The following is a 16,554-nucleotide window of genomic DNA, read 5'->3' on the forward strand; positions in this document are numbered from 1 at the left end:
TTCTTATGTGACACAGAGTGTTGAACTGGAGGGGCCATTGGCCTGATCCAACATGGCTTCTCTTATATGACACAGATTGTTGGACTGGATGGGCCATTGGCCTGATCCAACATGGCTTCTCTTATGTTCTTATGTGACACAGAATGTTGGACTGGACAGGCCATTGGCCTGATTCAACATGGCTTCTCTTATGTTCTTATGTGACACAGAGTGTTGGACTGGATGGGCCATTGGCCTGATCCAACATGGCTTCTCTTATGTTCTTATGTGACACAGAGTGTTGGACTGGATGGGCCACTGGCCTGATCCAACAGGGCTTCTCTTATGTTCTTATGTGACAGAGAGTGTTGGACTGGATGGGCCACTGGCCTGATCCAACAGGGCTTCTCTTATGTTCTTATGAGTCAGAAGATAAGAGAGGAGGTTCAAGTTGATTGATGTCATCAGAGATCTTAGCCATGATGTAAGTACTCCATAACTTTTTATGCCGTAGTTTTCAATCAGCTGATTTATATGATTTCCAACGTGTAGCGACCGCTGCTCTGGCTGCTGAGAGAAGAAGAGCGACAGTTTCTTTTTTATGAGGTGGACTGTCTGGATTAAAGCCTCCATTCAAAAATAGGTCGTCAGGAGTAAAAGCAATACAACAAATCAGTGATTTGTTGAATGTGCTCTAAGATTTTGTCCCCAGAAGCCACGTCCTCCCTTATCTTCTATTTTCTCTGTTATCTCGTTTCCTATTTTAGAATATCTCACTTCACAAGAATCTATTCCTAATATAATTAATGATCTTTCGTTATGGTAGAATTTTATCTCATCTCTGCTGTTAGCAGTTACCATATGACTTCCTTTTGTTTGTAGTTAACAAGTTTAAACATATGATATTTTTACATTTTCATGTGAAGGTTAAAGTTGTATACTATTTTAATAAGTAAACTATAGCTTACTATGGTATACATTTGGTGCACGATCATACTACATAATATGCATGACCTGTGTATCTGATGATTTAAATGCAATAAAATATATTTGAAAGAAAGGGGTCTGGAGACCAAGTCCTATGAGGAAAGGTTGAAGGAGCTGGGCATGTTTAGCCTGGAGTGGAGGTGGTTGAGAGGTGATAGGATCACCATCTTCAAGTCCTTGAAGGGCTGTCATATGAGGAAAAGCTGAAGGAGCTGGGGATATTTAGCCTGGAGTGGAAGCAGCTGAGAGGTGATATGATCACCATCTTCAAGTCCTTGAAGGGCTGTCCTATAGAGGATGGTGTGGAATTGTTTTCTGTGGCCCCAGAAGGTAGGACCAGAACCAATGGGTTGAAATTCCATCAAAAGAGTCTCCGGCTAAACATTAGGAAGAACTTCCTGACCGTTAGAGCGGTTCCTCAGTAGAACAAGCTTCCTCGGGAGGTGGTGGGCTCTCCTTCCTTGGAGGTTTTTAAACAGAGGCTAGATGGCCATCTGACAGCAATGAAGATCCTGTGAATTTAGGGGAAGTATTTTGTGAGTTTCCTGCATTGTTCAGGGGGTTGGACTAGATGACCCTGGAGGTCCCTTCCAACTCTATGATTCTATGGCTCTCCAGCTAAGCAGTTCCCCTGGGCAGCCTGGTCTTTGCTTAACGCTCCAAAACGATCCTCCGTAATGTAATCAAAAGCGAGTCAGAGCCCGTGCAGGAGGCCGCATGGTGCGATTTTCACTGCTCTCTGCACGTGGTTCTCCTAGGTTCTTGTCGTACCTCCACCAGTTCCTTCAGCTGGACAGCGGCGTTCCCCAAGGGATGACCCAGCAGGTGACCCGTACGGTGGCCCAGCACTTGACTGGGGTGAGCTACGGTGAAAACATCAAGTTGCTCAACGGCCTGATTCAGGTGAGGAGTCTAAAGTGAGCTCTTGGAGGATTGGCTGCATCAGGGAGTGTGGCCTAACATGCAAAGGAGCTCCTGCTACAAAAAAAAAAAGCCCTGCTCCTATCCAGTCCCCTCTTGAAGCTGTCTGTGCTTGTAGCCGCCACCGCTTCCTATAGCAGTGAATTCCATGTGTTCATCACTCTTTGGGTGAAGGACTTCCTTTGATCTGTTCCAACCCATACTGCTCATTAATTCTATTGAATGCCCACTTCTTTTATGTTTGCCTGTGTCTCTGCCAGTAGCATTTCTTGGAGACAGGATGCTGGAAGAACTTGACTCTTCACCTGACACAGTTTGGTGTAGTGGTGACATGCGTGGACTCTTATTTGGGAGAACCGGGTTTGATTCCCCACTCCTCCACTTGCACCTGCTGGAATGGCCTTGGTCAGCCATAGCTCTCTCAGGGGTTGTCCTTGAAAGGGCAGCTGCTGTGAGAGCCCTCTCAGCCCCACCCACCTCACAGGGTGTCTATTGTGGGGGGAGAAGATATAGGAGATTGTAAGCCGCTCTGAGTTTCTGATTCAGAGAGAAGGGCAGGGTATAAGTCTGCAATTCTTCTTCTCCTGCTCCTCCTCCTCCTTTTTCTTCCTCTTCCTCCTTCTTTTTCTTCCTCTTCTTCTCCTCCTCCTCCTTCTTCTTCTTCCTCTTCTTCTCCTTCTCCTCCTCCTCCTTCCTCTTTTTCTCCTCGTCCTCCTTCCTCTCCTTCTCCTCCTCCTTCTTCTTCCTTTGCTTCTCCTTCTCCTCCTCTTCTTCTTCTCCTTCTTCTCCTTCCTCTTCTTCTCCTTCTTCTCCTCCTCCTCCTTCCTCTTCTTCTCCTTCTTCCTCTTCTTCTCCTCCTCCTTCTTCCTCTTCTTCTCCTCCTCCTCCTCCTTCTTCCTCTTCTTCTCCTTCTTCTTCCTCTTCTTATCCTTCTCCTCCTCTTCTTCTTCTCCTTCTCCTCCTCCTACTCCTCGCATTCTTAGTCTGCTAATGCATTATCTCACCGTTTGTCTTGACAGAATCACGTCTTTCTAAGCAGCCATCCCAATGGAGTGGGGCCAGCAGCTGTCCTGGAATTCTGGGCGCAGACCCTCACCAGCCAGCCGGCCTGGCACAAGGAGAGAGCCACGCTGTGCCTGATGGACCACCTGTGCCAGGCAGCTTTTCAGTTTAACCAAGAGGACTGTGTCCAGAAGCTGCTGTATCAGCAGCACAAGGTATGGGGGCTCCACCCGTTCTCACTGGCAGGCATTGAATGATTGGGGTCCCTGGCGTGGTGCCTGCTGATACCTTGCTTGGGGCCCACTTGCTTGGAATTTCCAGTTCTGGCTTCAGACTGTGAAAAAAGATCTCTCTAAATAGCTTTCAGCCAATAGACTGCATCCTTCACCGGTGATCTGTATTTTCTCACCTGCCTTCTCTCTCTCTTCTGTTGTCTAAACCTCCCAGAATGCCTTGGGCTACCACTGTGATAAGGGGCTGCTATCTTCCTTAGTCAGCTGGATCGTGGCTGGAAACGTCACGCCTTCTTTCATCGAGGGGACCGCCAATTCCATGCAGGTAGGGCCATGCCAGTAGAGTTGATTTGCTAGAGTGGCCTTGGTGGTTGTGACCCATATTTCTTCTTAAAGCTTCTTGATGAATTGGGGTTATTTTTTCTCCCATCTTCAAACTTTATTGATGTTAAACAGGATGCCACACAATATCACTCAGGAGAAGGGAAGCAGAACAGTAAGTTATCAAACCAAAAAGGCTCAGCGTAGAGTGCGGCATGCACATATTACATTGAATACGATCGATTATTACAACTTAGATTGTGAAATATTGATGAATTGAAATGATCAGAAGATGTTAAAAAAAGAGAAGTCACCCAGGAAGAGGCGCTGCGAAGAATGTAGCTCTCAGCAACAATTTGGAGAAAAAGCCACAAGTTCTCTAGGTCTCTGTTCTGCAAAAGAATGTTTTGCTGTAGTTTCTTATTTATTCGAATGTAATTTATTTCAAAGGGCCCCGTGGTGCAGAGTGTTAAAGCTGCAGCACTGCAGTCCTAAGCTCTGCTCATGACCTGAGTTCGATCCCAGCGGAAGCTGGTTCAGGTAGCTGGCTCGAGGTTGGCTTAGCCTTCCATCCTTTCGAGGTCGGTAAAATGAGTACCCAGCTTGCTGGGAGGAAATTGTAGATGACTGGAGAAGGCAGTGGCAAACCACCCCGTAAAAAATCTGCCATGAAAACGTGAAAGCAACGTCACCCCAGAGTTGGAAATGACTGGTGCTTGCACAGGGGGCTACCTTTACCTTTTTATTACAGCTTAGATTATGAAGTATTGAGGAATTGAAAGGATAAGAACATAAGAACATAAGAGAAGCCATGTTGAATCAGGCCAATGGCCCATCCAGTCCAACACTCTGTGTCACACAGTGGCCAAAAAATTTATATATATTTATATACACACACACACACACACACACACTGTGGCTAATAGCCACTGATGGACGTCTGCTCCATATTTTTATTTTTATCTAACCCCCTCTTGGATCAGAAGATGTTAAAAAAAGAGAAGTCACCGAGGAAGAGGTGCTGCGAAGAATGTAGCTCTCGGCAACAATTTGGAGATAAAGCCACGAGTTATCTAGTTCAGTTCTCTGTTCTGCAAAAGAATGTTTTGTTGTAGTGTCTTATTTATTTGAATGTAATTTATTTCAAGCATTCAGTGTTCTTTGTTGACTTCTGAGGAAGAGTTTTTGGCTGGGCTGAAACTTACCTTCTTATCTAAAGCACACCTTCCCCCACAAAAAAAAAGATGTTTGCACCGCCATTTCTTGTATCCCGTTTTTCCATGGGTAGCAGCAGCACAAGCAGAAGGAGCTAGAAAAGATATTTGAGTGTAGGATGTGTTCCTGGTGACTAAGATAATTCATGCCATAGTATTCCCCATTACTATGTTTGCTGTGGTGATTAAGTGCGCAGACACTTATCTGGGAGAACCAGATCTGATTCCCCACTCCTCCACTTGCACCTGCTGGAATGGCCTTGGGCAGCCATAGCTCTGGCAGAGGTTGTCCTTGGAAGGGCAGCTGCTGTGAGAGCCGTCTCAGCGCCACCCACCTCACAGGGTGTCTGCTGTGGGGGTGGGGGGTGGGGAGGGAAAGGAGATTGTGAGCTGCTCTGAGATTCAGAGTGAAGGATGCAATATGAATCTCTCCGCCTCCTTTTCTGCAGGGCAGTTTGGCCAGCAATCGTGGAGGCTTTTTTGCCATCTTCTGGGCATGGAGCAGGGCTCACTGGGTGTGTGTGGGGAGAGGTATTTGTGAATTTCCTGCATTATGCAGGGGGTTGGACTAGACGACCCTGGAAGTCCCTTCCAACAATATGATTCGAGGATGGTGGACTAGACGGACCAGTAGTCTGATCCAGAAGCAAAAATATCAAGAAGCAACTGATTTGACTGGATCCAAAAGGAGTGTTGTGTATCTGCTTTGAAGGGTCATAGCTGCAACTTTTTGAAAAGGGTTGGATCCTTTCTTGCCTCCCCTCCCTCCCCTTCAGTGGTTCGTCTGTTCCTTCTTGCTTAACAGGTTTGGTTCGCATGGACCGTTCTGAACACGGAGTCCATCTTCGAAGAGGATTCCCAGCTGCGTAGAGTCGTGGAGAAGGAGTTAGTCATCAACTCGTTGACCCCTGATCAGGCTTTGAAGGTAATCGATAAATTGATGAGCGTATCTTTGTGATGAATGCCTCCTTGGAAGGGGGGGAAAAAAGAGCTGAAAAGAATTCACTAGACAGCTCTGTTAAAGTGGCATGAAAAGTAGATCAGAGGTGGCCAAACTGTGGCTTGGGAGCCACGTGTGGCTCTTTCACGCATATTGTGTGGCTCTTGAAGCCCCCACCACCCTGTTTCTACAAGCCAAGCCAGCCAGTGGCTTAGAGAATGCATTTAAAGTTGCTTTCTTTCCACCTTTCCCTCCCTCTTTCCAGTGCCACCTATTTTTCCTTCCTTCCTTCCTTCCTTCCTTCCTTCCTTCCTTCCTTCCTTCCTTCCTTCCTTCCTTCCTTCCTTCCTTCCTTCCTTCCTTCCTTCCTTCCTTCCTTCCTTCCTTCCTTCCTTCCTTCCTTCCTTCCTCCCTCCCTCCCTCCCTCCCTCCCTCCCTTCCTCCCTCCCTCCCTCCCTCCCTCCCTCCCTCCCTCCCTCTAACATCTGTTCTATGTAGCTCTTATGTTAAGCAAGTTTGGCCATCCCTGAACTAGTTTGTCAAGTTCTGCAACACCTTAAAGATCCAGGAGATTTTGGGGGAGGGGGCAGGGGGGATATGAGCTTTCAAGACTCAAAACTCCCTTCATCAGGTAAAAGTAGGAATGGAGTTCCCTTGATCCCCTGTATCTGAGGTTGAAGGTAGGGAAGTTGTTGCAAGAAAGGTAATCAGCATGCAAAGGAACAAGGCATGGAATCATAGAATCACAGAATTGGAAGGGACCGTAAAGGCCATCTAGACTAGGTGTGGCCACACGGAATAAATATCACATGTCTGAGAGCCACATGACATGAATGTCAGATGTTTCAGAGCTGCGAAGGAGGGAGGGAAGGAAGGAGGGAAGGGAGGGAAGGAAGGAAGGAGAGAAGGAAGGAGGGAGGGAAGGAGGGAGGAAAGGAAGGAGGGAGGGAGAGGAGGAAGGAGGGAGGGAAGGAGGGAAGGAAGGAAGGAAGGAGAGAAGGAAGAAGGGAGGGAAGGAGGGAGGGAAAGAAGTAAGATAGATGGGGAGAAGGGAGGGAGGGAGAAGAGAAAGGAAAGCAACTTTAAATATAGTGATTTAAAGAGAGAACTGCCTTCTGCAAGCCAGCCAGCAGTGGAGGCTTCAAGAGCCACAGTTTGGCCACCCCTGGTCTTGATCAACTACCTGCTTGACGCAGGTATCAGCCTGCAGCATCCTTGGCCTGTGTTTGTCCAGCTGCTGCTTGAAGACTGCCTGTGAGGGGGGAGCTCCCCACCTCCTTATGCAGCTGATTCCACTGCTGAACCACCGACTGTAAAAACGGTTTCCCTAATATCCTGCTGATACCTTCCCACCCTATTGTTTGGAGTCCTCTCCTCCGCCGCCGCCAACGGGAACAGCTCCCTGCCCTCCTCTAACCCACAGCCCTTCAGATATTTCGAAATCTCAAGAGAGCCTCTTGCCATGATCTTTTTATTTTCAGTTGCTGAGTCTGTGCTTTCTGTTATGTCTGTACCTCGTCAAGTAATCTCTTCTACCCTGAGAGAACGGTACCAAGGCTACACAGTGCTCACTCAACAGACAAAAAAAGGCACGCGGCTATGAATTACTGGAAAATTAGTATGGTAAATGCTTTTTAGAAAGTTTTTTTTTTTTCTGTTCGGTCGCAGAGTCGAGTCCGACTCTTCGCGACCCCATAGATCAAGTCACGCCAGGCCCTACTTCCTGTCTTCCACCATCCTCCGAAGTCTGCTCAAATTTGTGTTTGTTACATCAGTAACGCTGTCCAGCCATCTCCTCTTGTGCCGTCCCCTTCTTCTTTGGCCTTCTGTCTTTCCCAGCATCAGGATTCACTGATTCCCAAGATGACGATGTTCAGTCTTGCCATCTCTTGTTTGACTACATCCAGCTTACCTTGATTCATAGATCTTGCGTTCCACGTTCCGATGCAGTATTGTTCTTTGCAGCATTGGACTTTCCTTTCACCATCAGACACATTCACAGCTGAGCGTCCTTTTGGCTTTGGCCCAGCCGCTTCACTCTTTCAGTCCAGTAAGACTGAGGTCAGAGAATTAAGATTCCCTTCTAGAAATGCTTTGGGTCGAAATAGAGGGCCCAAAAGGAAATTTAACTATGGGAATTTGTTATCACCCACCAAATCAAGAGATAGAGGATGATTATAATATGATGGAAGGATTAAAGATAGCAGCTAAACGTAAAAACTGTCGCAATAAGTGATTTTAACTACCCGCACGAGCCTTGTTGAGACTGTTATACACATGTACTGTTTACATTTTGTGAATGTTTCTATTTTTGTATCTTTGTACACTTGGCAAGAAAACCCCATGTTCTTTGTACACTTGCCAAGAAAAACCACATGTTAATCACCCCCAAAGGGTGATTAACATGTGGAATTCACTGCCACAGGACGTGGTGGTGGCTACAAGCATAGCCAGCTTCAAGAGGGGATTCGATAAAAATATGGAGCAGAGGTCCATCAGTGGCTATTAGCCATGGTGTGTGTGTGTGTGTTTGTGTACATACACACATATTGGCCACTGTGTGACACAGAGTGTTGGACTGAATGGGCCATTGGTCTGATCCAACATGGCTTCTCTTACGTTCTTATATTCTTATGTTCTGTGGTTACTTGGACTTGCCCTCCGCTCTTCCCCAGTAACATATTGGGCACCTTCTGACCTCAGGGGCTTATCTTCCAGCCTTTTGTCCGTGGGGTTTTCTTGGCAAGTGTACAAAGATACAAAAATAGAAACATTCACAAAGTGTAAACACCACACGTGTATAACAGCCTCAACAAGGCTCACGCATGGACCTCAGACAAGCGGATATGTGTCTCCAACTCCACTGCAGCTCCCACAAAAATTCATAACAGGATCAAGTCCATATTTCAAATGCTGGCTGGACGACCGAGAGGAGCCAGCGTTCCGGGACTCGTGGCAAGAAATGTCTATAAACTAATTGAAGCAGGTAGATCGAAGTGGGCAGCCGTGTTGGTCTGAAGCATTAGAACAAAACAGTAGACAAGTTTCACCTTTAAGACCAACCAAGTTTCATTCAGAATGTAAGCTTTCGTGCGCTAGAAGCACACTTCATTAGGCAATAGGATGGAATGGCAAACACACACACACACACACACATATATATATATCCCAGTAGGCAACCGTGTTGATCTGAAGCATTAGAACAAAGCAGTAGACAAGTTTCACCTTTAAGACCAACGAAGTTTCATTCAGAAGGTAACCTTTCGTATGCTCTTAAGCAGACTTCATCAGACAAAAATGGAATGCCAAGCAGTTCTTAATATAGAGAAAGTGGCCCGTGGGTTGGTATGTAGAGTCATGAGAATGTTTTTAACAGATTAAAAGAATCACAAATTGGGGTCTGTGTTTGTTAGTTAGTGTTGAACTGGGCTGAAGCAACAGTGGAGGGTGATAAAAAGCCGATTGATGTTGTAGGTGTGAAGTGCCATAAATCTGGGTATCACTCTGGCTTTGTTAGTTCTGGCCTTAAATAGAAGGCAGAGTTTCTCAAGAGGTTATAACAGCGCTGGGGCAGCCAGCGCTGAACTTGATGATCGCGCCAGAAAGCCAGCGTAGATACCGCCGGCTTTGGAGCGGCTTTTCCATCCGATCACGTGATCGGCAGGGGGCGCCTTGCAAGAGCCCCCGGAGCCCGCTCTTTACAGGTTCTCCCCGTGGGGAGCGGGAGGTGCCGCGCAGAGGGGGGCTGGCAGAGCCACGGGGAGAAAAGTGGCGACGGAGAAAGTGGAGGTTGCCGGGGGGGAGGGGCCTCCATCCAAATTTTTTTCTGTGCCCCCCCCACTGGAATTTTCTGGCTACGGGCCTGCCTCTCAACCTCCTCTTCTCCAGACTGAATATTCCGGAGTCCCTCAGCCTCTCCTCACAGGTCTCGGTCTCCAGGCCCCCGATCATCCTCATTGCTCTCTTCTGCACCTGCTCCATTCTGCCCACGTCTTTCTTGAAGTGCATCCATTGGGTTCTCAAGGCAAGAGACAAACGGGTGGTTTGCCATTGCCTGCCTCTGCGTAGCAACCCCTGGACCTCCTTGGTGGTCTCCTGCCCAAAGGCCAGCCTTGCTTCCAAGGTCTGACGAGATTGGGCTGCTCTGGGCTCTGTCACGCCCTGGGGTGCAGGCAGCGAATGAGACTCAGTCCCAGACAGGGTATGAATGGAAGAGCAGAGGAGGAACCCCCAGGGCCAGCCCAAAGCACAGAGTCTGAAGCCAGTCCGAGGTCAGAGCCAAACGAGCAGAGCAGAAAAAGAACCAAGGAAGAACAGTGTCCCCAAACGCACCAACCAATACCGTTAGGGTTTGTAGAATCTTTCGGGCTCAAGTGCCGTGTTCTACTGGAGAAAGTTTTTCTTCCTCAGTGGCGTTGCAGCCGGAGCAGGCGCTCTGACCTTCTTGGCTGCTGTGCATTGAGTGAGGCCAGGGCTGCTGGAGAGCTGCTATTTCTAGGCTGCAGGGGGTGTGGTGAGAGGGCAATTGGTTTGTGGATGCGCCCATTCTGCCCATGTCCTGCCAATCAGTCTGATTAGAGCAAGGCTCTCCGCTTTGCCTCCTACCTCTGCGTCTTGGCACTCTTCTATGCAACCCCCACCTTCTGGCTGAAACGAGCGTGTTGGGCTTCTTGGGTCTTACTCCAGAGTATGGTTGCCAAGTCCAATTCAAGAACTATCTGGGGACTTTGAGGGTGGAACCAGGAGACATTGGAGGGTGGAGCCAAGAGCAAGGGTATGACAAGGATCAGTGAACTCCAAAGGGAGTTCTGGCCATCCCATTGAAAGGGACCACGCTCCTTTTAAATGCCTTCCCTCCATTGGAAATAATGAAAGATAGGGGCACCTGCTTTGGGGGCTCATAGAATTGGACCCCCTGGTCTAATCCTTTTGAAACTTGGAGGGTGTTTTGAGGAGAGGCATCAGATGCTATGCTGAAAATTGGGTGCCTCTACCTCAAAACACAGCCCCCACAAGCCCCCCCCCCAAGACCCAGATACCTGCAGATCAATATTATACCCTATGGGAATTGGTCTCCATAGAGAATACTGGAAGGCCCAGAAGACGTTTCCCTCCACCACTCCTGCTTTCTGATGACCCTGAAGCGGGGGGAGGGCCTCCAAACCAGGGGATCCCCTGCTCCCACCTGGGGATTGGCAACCCTACTCCAGAGTCACCTTTATTGCAATAAAGTGGAATCTCCCTCCTGTGTCCCTTATTGGGCACCGACACACCAGGCACCCTTGGGGGTTTACCATTGGCTCCCTGCTTGTAACAAACTTGGCTCTCCCGTTTCCAGAAAGCTCAGGCCCAGCTGAAGTTGCCCATCGTGCCTTCCCTGCAGCGGCTCCTGATCTATCGCTGGGCGCAGCAGGCCCTGGCCACGCCCGAGGATCATCCCCTCCTGCCCCTCATCTGGCAGAAGTTCTTCCTCCTCTACCTGCACCGCCCGGGGCCGCAGTACGGGTGAGTTCGATGTCACGGGGCTCTGTCCCTTTGCTGGCAACTCGGAGGGTGTTCGATAAATCCCCTGAAATCTTTGCTGACCAACGTCAGACGTTGGGTGTTCCCTCGAAGCTGAGTGGGCGTGAGCTAGCTCATGGATGTTTTAGCCTCCAGCGTGCACGTTTTTTGTCTTAGCTCAGGAAGGACGGCCCCAGAGCACACTAAGCTACGCAGTCGCTCGCAACTTCAATGCCTGTAGCTCACAAAGTAGAATTTTTGCTCACAAGACTCTGCAGCTTAGAGCAGGGGTCCCCCAATCCCTGGGTCGCGGACCGGTACCAGGCCATGGCCTGTTAGCAACCGGGTCACAGCCTGGTGCCCCCCCCCTCCGCGGCCTTGCCGCTCCGCCCTCCCTCGTGCCGTCTCTCCCACCCTCCGTTTCTACAATTTTAAGGCTGGGGAAGGGGTGGTGAAGCGCGCCTTCCCCGGCTCTTTAAGGGCTGACCCCAGCCCTCGCTGGAAAACCTCCTCAGCGGCAGCGGGTGACCCTCTGAAGAAACGGCACCACCCTTGTCTCCTCTCCACTTCCTTCCTGGGCGTGGGAAAGAAGTGGGGAGGAGACAAGGGCAGTGTTGCTGCTTCAGCGGGTCGCCAGCTGCTGCTGTGGAGGTTTTCCCCGCCGTTGGGGGTGGGGATGACAGCCTTTAAAGAGCCGGGGAAAGCGGCACTTCACCGCCCCTTCCCCGGCTTTAAAATTGTAGGTTGGACTCTATGACATCACATCCCTGCTGGGCTCCTTCCCGTCCCCAAACCCCAACCTGGAGTTGGCAACACTCACAGGGCGCTACAAGGGGGAGGCGGGGGGCGAGGCTGAATGGTGTCGTGGGGAGGGCAGGGCCAAATTTGGTGCCCCCACCATGCCGGCCCTGGTGCCAGTCCCCGGTGCCACAAAGGTTGGGGACCACTGGCTTAGAGGGAACATTGTTTTATGTGTATGAGCAGATGTGGATTTGGGGAAGGGCTGTGGCTCGGTGGTTCAGCCACAGCTCTCGTAGGAGTTGTCCTTGAAAGGGCAGCTGCTGTGAGAGCTCTCTCAGCCCCACCCACCTCATAGGGTGTCTGTTGTGTGTGGGGGCGGGGATGGTAAAGGAGATTGTGACCGCTCTGAGACTGTTTGGAGTGGAGGGCGGGATATAAATCCAATATCATCTTCTTCTGGCAGAGGTTGTCCTTGAAAGGGCAGCTGCTGTGAGAGCTCTCTCAGCCCCACCCACCTCATAGGGTATCTGTTGTGTGTGTGTGTGTTGGGGGGGGGGAGGTAAAGTAGATTGTGACCACTCTGAGACTCTGAGATTCAGAGTATAGGGTGGGATATAAATCCAGTATCATCTTCTTCTTCTGGCAGAGGTTGTCCTTGAAAGGGCAGCTGCTGTGAGAGCTCTCTCAGCCCCACCAACCTCATAGGGTGTCTGTTGTGCGTGTGCGGGGGGGAAGGTAAAGGAGATTGTGACCGCTCTGAGACTCTGAGATTCAGAGTATAGGGTGGGATATAAATCCAGTATCATCATCTTCTTCTGGCAGAGGTTGTCTTTGAAAGGGCAGCTGCTGTGAGAGCTCTCTCAGCCCCACCCACCTCATAGGGTGTCTGTCGTGTGTGTGTGGGGGGGGAAGGTAAAGGAGATTGTGACTGCTCTGAGACTCTTCGGAATGGAGGGCGGGATATAAATCCAATATCTTCTTCTACCTCACAGGGTGTCTGTTGTGGGGTAGGAAGGGAAAGGAGATTGTGAGCCGCTCTGAGACTCTTCGGAGTGGAGGGCGGGATATAAATCCAATATCTTCATCTACCGCACAGAGTGTCTGTTGTGGGGGAGGAAGGTAAAGGAGATTGTGAGCCACTCTGAGACTCTTCGGAGTGGAGGGGGGGGGATATAAATCCAATATCTTCATCTACCTCACAGGGTGTCTGTTGTGGGGGAGGAAGGGAAAGGAGATTGTGAGCCGCTCTGAGACTCTTCGGACTGGAGGGCGGGATAGAAATCCAATATCTTCATCTACCTCACAGGGTGTCTGTTGTGGGGGAGGAAGGTAAAGGAGATTGTGAGCCGCTCTGACTCTTCGGAGTGGAGGGCGGGATATAAATCCAATATCTTCATCTACCTCACGGGGTGTCTGTTGTGGGGGAGGAAGGGAAAGGAGATTGTGAGCCGCTCTGAGACTCTTCAGAGTATAGGGTGGGATATAAATCCAATATCATCTTCTTCATCTTCTTGCTTGGATAGTCTGGGCTGCTCCCATGCAAGTACTGCTCACTTCTCCAGGTTTTGAAGGTTAAAAATGCCTGGTGCAGTGGAGCTACCCGTTAGAAATCGCTCTACAAAACAGCAGAAGGGCAGTGTTTTAATTCCCAGCAGCCCCTCTAAAGTGAAACTCTATGCATTGCTTGCAAATGACGAGGATTCTTTTTTTAAGGCTACCCGTAGATGGCTGCATCGGGAAAAGGTTTTTCCAGAGTCCCGCTCACCTTAGCCTCTTGAACGACCTCAAGCAGCGACTGATAGAGGCAGCCGACTTCCACCACGTGGCCAGCAAAGCTCTCCGGCCCAAAAGCCCGGAGGAGGGCAGGGAAAGCGCGACAGAGAAAGGATGCAGGAAGCCCGACTGCTTGACCTCCCCAGAGCTGCACAAGGAGCTGGTTAGGTAACGCATGTCCGCTTGTTCTTGCAAGAGGAGGACTTGTCGCGTGCAGATTCCAGGCTGTGGTTTCTCTTCGTGACTCTGCTGCGAACTAGGTCTCTAACGTGGGGCAGGCTGGTAGTGGTTAGATAAATTGATGCAGGCACTGACTCTGGGGGGCGTATGGCCCTGTGAGGGTTGCCAACTCCAGGTTGGAGTTTGGGGAAGGGAAGGAGCCCAGCAGGGATATGATGTCACAGAGCCCACCCTACAAAGCATCCATTTCCTCCGGGGGAACTGATGCATTTTTCCTCGAGAATCCCAGAGCCAGGAGGCAACATCGGGGGAAGTCTTCGACCTCTCAGCCCTGTTGTTTGGCCTCCAGAGTAACTCACCAGCCAGTGTGTGGGACAGGATGCTGGACTAGATGGACCACTGGTCTGATCCAGTAGGGCTCTCCTTATGGTCTTATGAAGGCCTCGGCCTCTATGCCCTGTTGTTGGCCCTGCAGAGGAACTGGTTGGCCACTGTGTGAGACAGAATGCTGGACTAGATGGACCACTGATCTGATCCAGCAGGGCTCTTCTGATGTTCTTATAGAGGCCTCAACCTCTATGCCCTGTTGCTGGCCATCCAGAGGAACTGGTTGGCCACTGTGTGAGGCAGGAGGCTCGGCTAGATGGACCGCTGGTCTGACCCTGCAGGGCTCTTCTGATGTTCTTATGAAGGCCTCAGCCTCTCTGCCCTGTTGTTGTCCCTCCAGAGGAACTGGTTGACCACTGTGTGAGACAGGACTAGATGGACTGCTGGTCTGATCCAGCAGGGCTCTTCTGATGTTCTTGTGAAGGCCTCAGCCTCCAGAGGAACTGGTTAGCCCTTGTGTGAGACAGGATGCTGGACTAGATGGATCACTGGTCAGATCCAGCAGGGCTCTTCTGATGTTCTTGTGAAGGCCTCAGCCTCCAGAGGAACTGGTTGGCCACTGTGTGAGACAGGATGCTGGACTAGATGGACCACTGGTCTGATCCAGCAGGGCTCTTCTAATGTTCTTGTGAAGGCCTCAGCCTCTCTGCCCTGTTGTTGTCCCTCCAGAGGAACTGGTTGGCCACTGTGTGAGACAGGCTGCTGGACTAGATGGTCCATTGGTCTGATCCAGCAGGGCTCTTCTGATGTTCTTCTGATGGCCTCAGCCTCCAGAGGAACTGGTTGGCCACTGTGTGAGACAGGAGGCTGGACTTGATGGACTGATCCAGCAGGGCTCTTCTGATGTTCTTGTGAAGGCCTCAGCTTCCAGAGGACCTGGTTGGCCACTGTGTGAGACAGGAGGCTGGACTAGATGGACCACTGGTCTGATCCAGCAGGGCTCTTCTGATGTTCTTGTGGAGGCCTCAGCCTCCAGAGGAACTGGTTGGCCTCTGTGTGAGACAGGATGCTGGACTAGATGGCCCATTGGTCTTCCAGCAGGGCTCTTCTGATGTTTTTGTGAAGGCCTCAGCCTCCAGAGGAACTGGTTGGCCACTGTGTGAGACAGGATGCTGGACTAGATGGACCACTGGTCTGATCCAGCAGGGCTCTTCTGATTTGATTACGGAGGCCTCAGCCTCTCTGCCCTATTGTTGGCCCTCCAGAGGAACTGGTTGGCCACTGTGTGAGACAGGATGCTGCACTAGGTGTACCACTGGTCTGATCCAGCAGGGCTCTTCTTATGTTCTTACGGAGGCCTCAGCCTCTGTGCCCTGTCGTTGGCCCTCCAGAGGAACTGGCTGGCCATTGTGAGATAGGATGCTGGACTAGATGGACCACTGGTCTGACAGTTGGCAGTCCTAGGTTCTGCACTTGGAACAGCAGACTGGACTGTGCTCCCCTCTTTCTTGAACCATCTTGTGCTCAATCTGCCAGGGAGATGCCTGCGTCCTGTATTCTATTCTCAACCCCCCCTTCCACTGTCTGCCTGGCATAGTGTATCCTGGTTTGGTACTTGATTGAAATACTTAGAAAGCCCTTCAGGCTCCCACACCCAGTCTTGCTTTTCTGTTTTGCTCTTAGGCTTTTCAATGTGTGTGTTCTGTGGCTGGACGAAGAGAGCTTCCAAAAAGGGGACACGTATATCCCCTCCTTGCCAAAGCAGTATGATGCCCACAGGCTTGCCAAAATCATGCAGAACCAGCAGGTGAGGTGGACCGGCCCGGTCACGGCCCCGGGGGATCGATGGTTTCAAACGGTTATTCCCTCCTTGGCCCCCCTTTCCACTCCGTCCCCCAAGCCTGAAAGACCAATTTAAACAAAAGGAACAATTAAATGTTGCGTCATTGAGTCAACAATTCAGCCAGCAATTAACAGTTTGTGTGCCTGCCCAGGGTCATTGTTCATCATGGATGCTCAGTGGGCCTTAAACCTAGGTTTACAAGATGATGCACGGGATAGAGAAGGTAGATAAAGAAGCCCTTTTCTTCCTTTCTCACAATACGAGAACTCGTAGGCACTCAATGAAATTGCTGAGCAGTCAGGTTAGAACGGATAAAACGAAGTTCTTCTTCACCCATAGGGTGATTAACACGTGGAATTCACTGCCACAGGAGGTGGTGGCAGCTACAAGCATGGCCAGCTTTAAGAGGGGGTTGGATAAAAATATGGATCAGAGGTCCATCAGCGGCTATTAGCCACAGGGTATTGTTGGAACTCTCTGTCTGGGACAAGCGATGCTCTGTATTCTTGGTGTTTGGGAGGGGTCAACAGTGGGAGGGCTTCTAGTTTCTTGGCCCCACTGATGGACCTCCTGATGGCACCTGGGTTTTTT

General features: G+C 50.2%; 1 protein-coding gene across 1 annotated transcript in view; it reads left to right on the forward strand.

The window, feature by feature from the left end:
- Nucleotides 1-16,554, forward strand: part of EPG5 (ectopic P-granules 5 autophagy tethering factor) — a 145,245-nt gene that overhangs the window by 71,458 nt on the left and 57,233 nt on the right. Inside the window, 7 exon segments of the mRNA XM_060236213.1 lie at nt 1,725-1,869; nt 2,907-3,104; nt 3,337-3,447; nt 5,463-5,582; nt 10,936-11,102; nt 13,554-13,781; nt 15,804-15,927. Coding sequence (XP_060092196.1) covers nt 1,725-1,869; nt 2,907-3,104; nt 3,337-3,447; nt 5,463-5,582; nt 10,936-11,102; nt 13,554-13,781; nt 15,804-15,927 — 1,093 coding nt within the window.

Source organism: Heteronotia binoei, chromosome 4, assembly GCF_032191835.1.
Source record: "Heteronotia binoei isolate CCM8104 ecotype False Entrance Well chromosome 4, APGP_CSIRO_Hbin_v1, whole genome shotgun sequence".
In the NCBI taxonomy this organism is placed as follows: Eukaryota; Metazoa; Chordata; class Lepidosauria; order Squamata; family Gekkonidae; genus Heteronotia; species Heteronotia binoei.